Here is a 7,360-nt window from a genome sequence, read left to right as displayed (position 1 = left end):
ACTACAATGTACAGCCGAAGACGACTAGTGGACAAAAACGAAAGGGAATTTATAATTACGTGTAAATTAGGATTACGTTGACCTAACTGTAGAGCGAAAATGGTTAGTCGAGGTCGGCCGACTCCTCCATAGAGGCGGAGTCACTATAGTACGCGGGCCGGTGACAGTGCCGCGGCCCCTACGCTGGCATCCCCTTGCGGTTCTAGGATCTAACGACCGTTCGCCCAACGAAGGGGCGGGGGCACGGTCAGAGGGTTTTTAACTAGAGAACTCCAATTTTCCTCTAATATTTGTCCACAATATTACCGTTACTGCTATTTCCTAACACTAGTTACGTGGATCCTTCTCTTAATAGTCGCGAACGGGCTGTTAGATAGGTTGCGTACGCGGTGCAAAGGCGCGGCAGTGTATTACATTTGGGGGCCGTTCCGGGAAGGTGGAAAGGCAAATTATCCACTAAAATTGCAACAAAAGACCTTTCCGCTACAAGAAAAAACAAAAATTTCATTGACCCACGGGGGCTCTCACACCAAAGAAGCGAGGGGATACGCGTGCGCAACCCCACAGCGGAGACACCCGTAAACTCGGAATTGACGAACAATAAAATGTCAGACGTAGAAAGCCCATCAGTAGAGAGCGCCGGAACCTTTCCTGAGTCACGAAAGAGCAGATCACGGCGGGATAACGAGCAAGCAAAGAGAAGGAAGAGCGTCACCCCATCAGGAAGCCAAGAGCAGGTCGAGGGAAAGGCATCTCCTGATTGAAGGGTGGCAATGTTGGAGTTGATCAAGGAGATGAAAGAAGATAACCGTACTAGAAACGAGGAATTAGTGTTGATACATCGGCAGGCGACTGATAAAACCGATGAACTATTGAGACTACATCGCCAGGCTAACGAGGAAGGCAGAGCCCATCCGGAAGGCCGAAGTAACTCCCCTAGAGATCGCATCAGGCGGAAAGGGATCAGCGCATCCGAAGACGGAACCAATATAAGATCATTCCTGGGCGTGGTGGAACAGGAATTCAGGGAATCGGAGGTATCGATGGAAGAATGGGGAGGTCTATTAGGAAAATACCTGTCCGGCAAGGCCATGACGTTCTTGGAATTCCTGAAACAGTGGGGAGTAGATATGACGGATTGGAAACAGGTACGAGACAGGCTGTGCGAGAGGTTCTGGTCGCCGTCGCGTGAGAAGATGATACATTTACTAGCCGAGAATCATTGGACGGGGGATTACAATGAGTACATCAATCGTTTCACGGAAGTGGTGGCACAGGGTGAACGAGTACCCGCAGAGGAACTAGTGACGTGGTTCTTCACACTTCTACCACCAGATATAGGTGAGAGAATCACTTGCGAGGGAACTGGGGAGTTTCACGATTGGCAAGAGGCAGCGACGGCCTTGCGCAGCTGGGCTATACCGCTAGAGGCGTGGCGCGCTAGGAGGATACGAAGTGTGATGGAGTTCACAGCACGAGGGAAACGACGACCGGGAACGGACGGAAGTCTGATTTCATCCGGGAGGTTCACCCCAGTGGTGGGAAAGGGAGGCTCCCCTGACGAGGGCAGCGCTAGCCGCTGCCATGAGTGCACTGGAAGGGGGCATTTCGGCAGGGACTGTCCCTTACGCAACGGAGTGCAGAGGCGTAGAGGAGAAATTTGCACGAAATGCGGTGGGAAAGAGCACTATGCACGAGAATGCGCCACGCCACAGCGGACTCCGACCGGTCGACAAGACGGGTGGAACACGACAACGACGCGGGCAGATGTAGTTGCGGGAGGCAAACGATTAAACGACCAGGCCTAGGCGTGAAGGGAGACGCACGCACTAGGCCGAAGCGACAGACAGGTGGCCAGAGGGACCAGGACGAGACTGGACCTGATGGCACCGCAGTCTCCCCCAACTGGAGACAGGACGAGACAGGGCGTGGAGCAGCGTCGAGGTTAGAAGGCGAGAGCAGCGAGAAGGAACGAGATCGAAGCCGAGCGCACCCTCGGATACGAGTGAGACTGACGGACGTGAAGACCGAATTACACACACAAAGACACGTGCTGGTAGTTAGAGATAGCGTAAAAACGGGTAACGGACGCGATGTGGACGGAAGCGGAATGGCGAAAACAAGCGGAACAGATTCGGACAATCGCGAAGAAAGAGGCGAGAAGACCGCGTGTGGCGAAACCAATCACGGTAACGGAACAGAACCCACAGAGGAGCTAGAAACAAAGGAGGCGACGAAAATACGGAAGGAGACCAGGTGATACCTGAATGGCTATGGTGGCAAGGAGGGGACGCAGCGGAACGCACACAGGAATATTTGGGACCCCTCTGTGGAATGGGCAAATCGGCGGTGCTAGAGCTTGAAATTACCGGGCGAGGGTACGAAGGACTGCTTGATACAGGAGCTTCTCGGAGCTTCATTCGTCCAGCGGTGGTGGAACAACTGGGACTAAAGGTGCGGAACTTGCGGGAGGCGTTCTCCTTCACTGCAGCGAATGGCGCAATCATACATATCGATAAGGAAGTACCGAGATTTACTATGCTATGTGGAGGGGAATGCTTTACCGGGGACTTCCTGGCAGGACCCATAACGTTCCCTATCATCATGGGGATAGATTGGTTGGTAAACCACAAGGTGACATGGTACTTTCAGTCAGACAAGATTAGAACGTATGTCAACGGCCGATGGTGTGACTTACCAGTTCTGCCGAAAGGTAGTGAGGCGACTACTCAAAGGGACTCGCCCAACAGAGATCCGGCGAAAACGGCAGCGGACAGTGCTTACGAGGAGTTGGCGGCGCAGGTAGCCAAGATGTCGGTAGAAGAGGCTACGGCGCTTCTGCGCCCCCCACCTAAACGATATAAATTGAGACACAAAGCAGGAGAACGGGTGAGAATCAAGGATATTCTCCAGAGGGCAAGGGAGGATACGGCTAACTTGAAGAGGGCGCTCGAAGGTCTACATTTTGTTGTTGCGTTACCGGCCACGGAACCAGAGCGGGTTATACACGTGCCAACTGAGCGGCAAGGGCCACTACTGTACGCACTGGTGGAACATACGAATTCTCTCCCCACTAGACGGGCTCAGACGCTCAGCGAGCCTGGAGAGTCCACGGTCACAACCCATACGGAAGACGACGAATCGCCCTGGCCCAAAGCTCAGCAATCATATACCGAATTCGACGCGTGGATGACTGGGCCCGAGGCAACCCGAGTGCCTGAGCAGATCCTAACTGTGCTACAACAACACCGGAAACTGTTCCCTGATAGCCTACCAGACGGACTACCACCCAAGACGCCTTATGATCACAGAATCCTTCTCTTACCCGGCAAACTCCCAACGCGAGCGCCAATATACAAGATGCCGCCCGATCAGTTAGCCCACCACAACAAGGAGATAGCTCGTTTGATGGCTAAGGGATGGATAGGACCCACGTACTTGCCCATCTGTGCGCCCACCATAATGGTCGATAAGAGGGATGACGGAAGTGGAGAACGTAGGATGCGGATGGTAGTGAACTACCAAGCCCTAAACGCTTTGACTATTGAGCCCGAGTTCCCTATGCCCAGTGTGCAGACGGTGCTCGAGATGCTAGGTGGTGCAGCTTACTTCTCTACGCTAGACCTGGAGGCGGGCTTTCACCAAATCCGCATGGCTCGAGAGGATAGATGGAAGACCGCCTTCCGCTCGGTGCAGGGTCTCTCCGAGTACAAGGTAATGCCCTTCGGTCTCAAAGGGTCGCCTGCGACCTTCCAGGCGAACATCAACGCCTACCTACAGCCGCTACTCGGGAAGAGAGTTATCGCCTACCTTGATGATGTGCTTGTTTGCAGTGCGTCCTTGGAGTCGCACGCTCGACTTCTGGAGCAAGTCTTGGGGATTTTCTTAAGACATCAGTTTTATCCGAAGCTTACGAAGTGTAAATTTGGCCAGCGTGACCTTACTTACCTGGGATATCGGATAGGCGCCGATGGGATTAGACCCGCAGCCGACAAGGTGGAGGCGATTAACCTGTGGCCAGAAGTCATAACCAATGAAACGCAAGTCAGACAATTCCTAGGCACCGTGAACTACTGTCGGATGTTTATGGGACCTACGTTCGCCGATCTCTCGAGGCCTCTAGTCGAATTAACGCACAGGAACTCGCCCTTTACATGGAAGGAAGAACACTCTGCCGCAGTACGCCAACTCAAGCGCCTTCTTTCCGAGTATACGATCCTGCAGGTTCCAGATCCCAAGGAGCCTTACACGCTGTACACTGACGCTTCGGGCTCCGCAGTCGGGGCAATCTTAGAACAAGAGGGAAAACCAGTGGGGTTCCTCAGTCAAGTCATGAACGCAACACAGCAGAGGTACTCCATCTATGACCAGGAGTTATTGGCGCTCATCTCCGCCTTGGACAAGTGGCGCCACCTACTCCGAGGAGCCGAAGTGACGGCCTACACAGACCACCAGGCCTTGACGTACCTTCAGCAGAATAACGCACACAAACCTTTACGCGGGCGTACAGCGCGGTGGTTGGACTTCTTAGCGGAGTTCCCACAACTCACGATATCTTATCTTCAAGGAACGCACAACACGGTCGCGGATGCGCTATCCAGGCACCCTCAACACCAATCCGCAGCCTCGACGACGACCCCAACGCTTCTAGTTCCTCTTGCCGGACCTCAACAGGTAACAACGTCAGCGACTCCTCGATATTCTACTCGCTCCTCGTCTGGGAACGCGCCCAAAATTGACTTCAGAGCAATCGCCGGGTTCCGCTCCCATCGCAGGCGCTCCAAGCAGACATCGCCTACTTCACCGGACCCGCTTATCCCGCCTCCAGCAGGGACACCGGTTGGGCTGGCGTCGACGCGACAATCTTCGCCCCCTCTGGAGCCCAGCGATTCTCCTTCGTCCACGGTCCCCTCCCCCTCTTCGTCGTCCTCAGCTCCAACTACCTCAGTCGCGATTACAGAATTTGCTCCGGAATCGCCCGCAGTGACGGAATGCCTGACGCCACAACGTTCGGAGGATTGTTATCGGCGCTGTCCTCACTTCCGCGGCATTGTCCTCGCGGCAGACCGTCACAACGAAGCAGAGTTCCTTCACCAGCTACAGGGCCGCAGATATCGTTTCAAGTTCTGCCGACCGTACCTATACGTTTGCATACATGGGCTCTGGCGTATATGTCCTCCTACTTTGCCGGAATTCCTCTCGCATCTTCTCTACCGCCATCATGACCACGTTACGGCTGGACACCGTGGCGAACGCAAAACGTTTCTGTCCCTCAGTAAGCTATATTACTGGCCGGGAATGCGAGTTTATACAACTGCGTATGTCGAGTCTTATGTGAAGTGTCGGGCTTCTAAGGCGCTCTCGCAGCGGCAAGCGGGTCTCCTTCAGCCTCTCCTCGTTCCCTCCCGACGCTGGAGCCATGTTAGCCTGGACTTCATAACAGACTTGCCTCTTACTCCCCGCGGACATGATTGCATCCTCGTTATCGTCGACTCTTTAAGCAAGATGGTGCACTTCATTCGTACAAAGAAGACAGCGACCACAGCAGACACCATAGAATTACTCGCAGATAGGTGGATTCGCTATCACGGCGTTCCAGACGTTTTGATATCCGATCGGGACCCCCGTTTTCAATCACAACTCTGGCAGCAGCTGTGCCAGCGCTTCCACATTAAGCGAGCGATGTCTTCACCTTATCACCCGCAATCAGATGGACAAAGGGAGAGAGTTAACCGCACTCTGGAGCAAATGCTCCGAACCTACATTCAAACGGATGAACGAGAGTGGGAACGGCTGTTACCTGCGCTAGAACTCGCCTATAATACCACTAGCCATTCGTCAACGGAACCTAGCCCTTTTGAGATTATGATCGGCCAAAACCCGGTCACCGCGGCCGACCTAGATATTGTGGGCAATCTTGCGCCCACCCTCACCCCGCCAATGACGAAAGTATCCCAGCAGCTATGTGATAGGGCTCAAAGCCATATCCTCAAAGCAAAGTGGCAGCAAAAACGTTACGCCGAAGCTCACCGCCGCGATGTCCAATACAAGCCAGGAGATCAGATTTGGATCAGCAGCCGCCACCTTCCCGGCCTCAACCAATGTCCCAAGCTTGAGCCTCGGTTCCGTGGACCCTTCACAATATTGGAACGCATCAGACAGGTGGGTTACCGCATCGCGCTCCCTCCAACCTATTCCTGTCATAATGTTTTTCATGTGTCTCAGCTCGTACCTGACCGTCCTCGCGACCCACAGAGGCAGTCTAAGGAGGCCGCCGTTGGATGGCTACCCATAACGGGCCCGGATGGCACTCCTACCGACACCTATAAAGTGGAATACATTCTTAATCAACGCGGCTCGGGACAAGATGTTCAGTATCTCGTTAAGTGGCGTGGCGCTCCCGAAAACCGCGCAACATGGGAGCCGGTTGCCAATCTCACCAACTGTCCCACTATTCTTCGAGCGTGGCGTCGTTATTTCAAGCGTGCGAAGGACACCCAGCGAAGCCCTCAGGACACTGCATCGAGCTCCGCGCACACCAACGCGGCTGGGTCCCTCTTCCAGTCGCTTTCCTCGCGGGGGGGGAAGAGGTGGTGCGGCGCCCCCCGGCAGCCGCACCGCTCAGGGCACTGCACAGCACAAATACACCGGAGAGAAATATATCGACGGGAAGTACGGTAGATTCGGAAGTGGAGTCTGAAAGGCGTAATAGTGGAGAAGTAGAAGAAGAAGGCGGGATACAAGGAACTGGAGGTAAAGGAAGCGAGTGGGAGAGGGAATAAATCTATCTACGACGGGAGGGAAAAAGTTTCAAGGAAAGACAGGAAAATTTCGGCCGAGGGGGGAAGTTGTAGTGCATTAGCACTACAATGTACAGCCGAAGACGACTAGTGGACAAAAACGAAAGGGAATTTATAATTACGTGTAAATTAGAATTAAGTTAATCTAACTGTAGAGCGAAAATGGTTAGTCGAGGTAATCCGACTCCTCCATAGAGGCGGAGTCACTATAGTACGCGGGCCAGTGACAGTGCCGCGGCCCCTACGCCGGTATCCCCTTGCGGTTCTAGGATCTAACGACCGTTCGCCCAGCGAAGGGGCGGGGGCACGGTCAGAGGGTTTTTAACTAGAGAACTAAATTTTTCCTCTAATATTTGTCCACAATATTACCGTTACTGCTATTTCCTAACACTAGTTACGTGGATCCTTCTCTTAATAGCCGCGAACGGGCTGTTAGATAGGTTGCGTACGCGGTGCAAATGCGCGACAGTGTATTACAAGACGGCGTAGCCTGATGCAAATAGGTTTTGCGCCAAGACACAAGCCACCCTCTACTATAATCATACCAATGGTCACTCCAC

The 7,360-nt window shown here is 53.6% G+C and overlaps 2 protein-coding genes across 2 annotated transcripts; both read left to right on the top strand.

Annotated features, from left to right (window-relative positions):
- Nucleotides 1-773: 773 nt before the first annotated feature.
- On the top strand, nucleotides 774-2,260 carry EMH_0012570 (uncharacterized protein; the record flags this gene model as incomplete). Its single annotated transcript, XM_013499570.1, has 2 exons — nucleotides 774-1,455; nucleotides 1,716-2,260. 2 exons carry the CDS (start codon nucleotides 774-776, stop codon nucleotides 2,258-2,260), a joined length of 1,227 nt encoding a protein of 408 aa, XP_013355024.1.
- Nucleotides 2,261-2,334: 74 nt separating this feature from the next.
- Nucleotides 2,335-6,681, top strand: EMH_0012560 (H0124B04.16 protein, related; the record flags this gene model as incomplete). Its single annotated transcript, XM_013499569.1, has 1 exon — nucleotides 2,335-6,681. One exon carries the CDS (start codon nucleotides 2,335-2,337, stop codon nucleotides 6,679-6,681), a length of 4,347 nt encoding a protein of 1,448 aa, XP_013355023.1.
- Nucleotides 6,682-7,360: the final 679 nt, after the last annotated feature.

Source organism: Eimeria mitis, genomic scaffold, assembly GCF_000499745.2.
Source record: "Eimeria mitis Houghton genomic scaffold, Emh_scaff445, whole genome shotgun sequence".
Taxonomy (NCBI): Eukaryota; Apicomplexa; class Conoidasida; order Eucoccidiorida; family Eimeriidae; genus Eimeria; species Eimeria mitis.
Note: the sequence above shows the minus strand (reverse complement) of the source record. Positions and strands in the feature narration are given on the sequence as shown.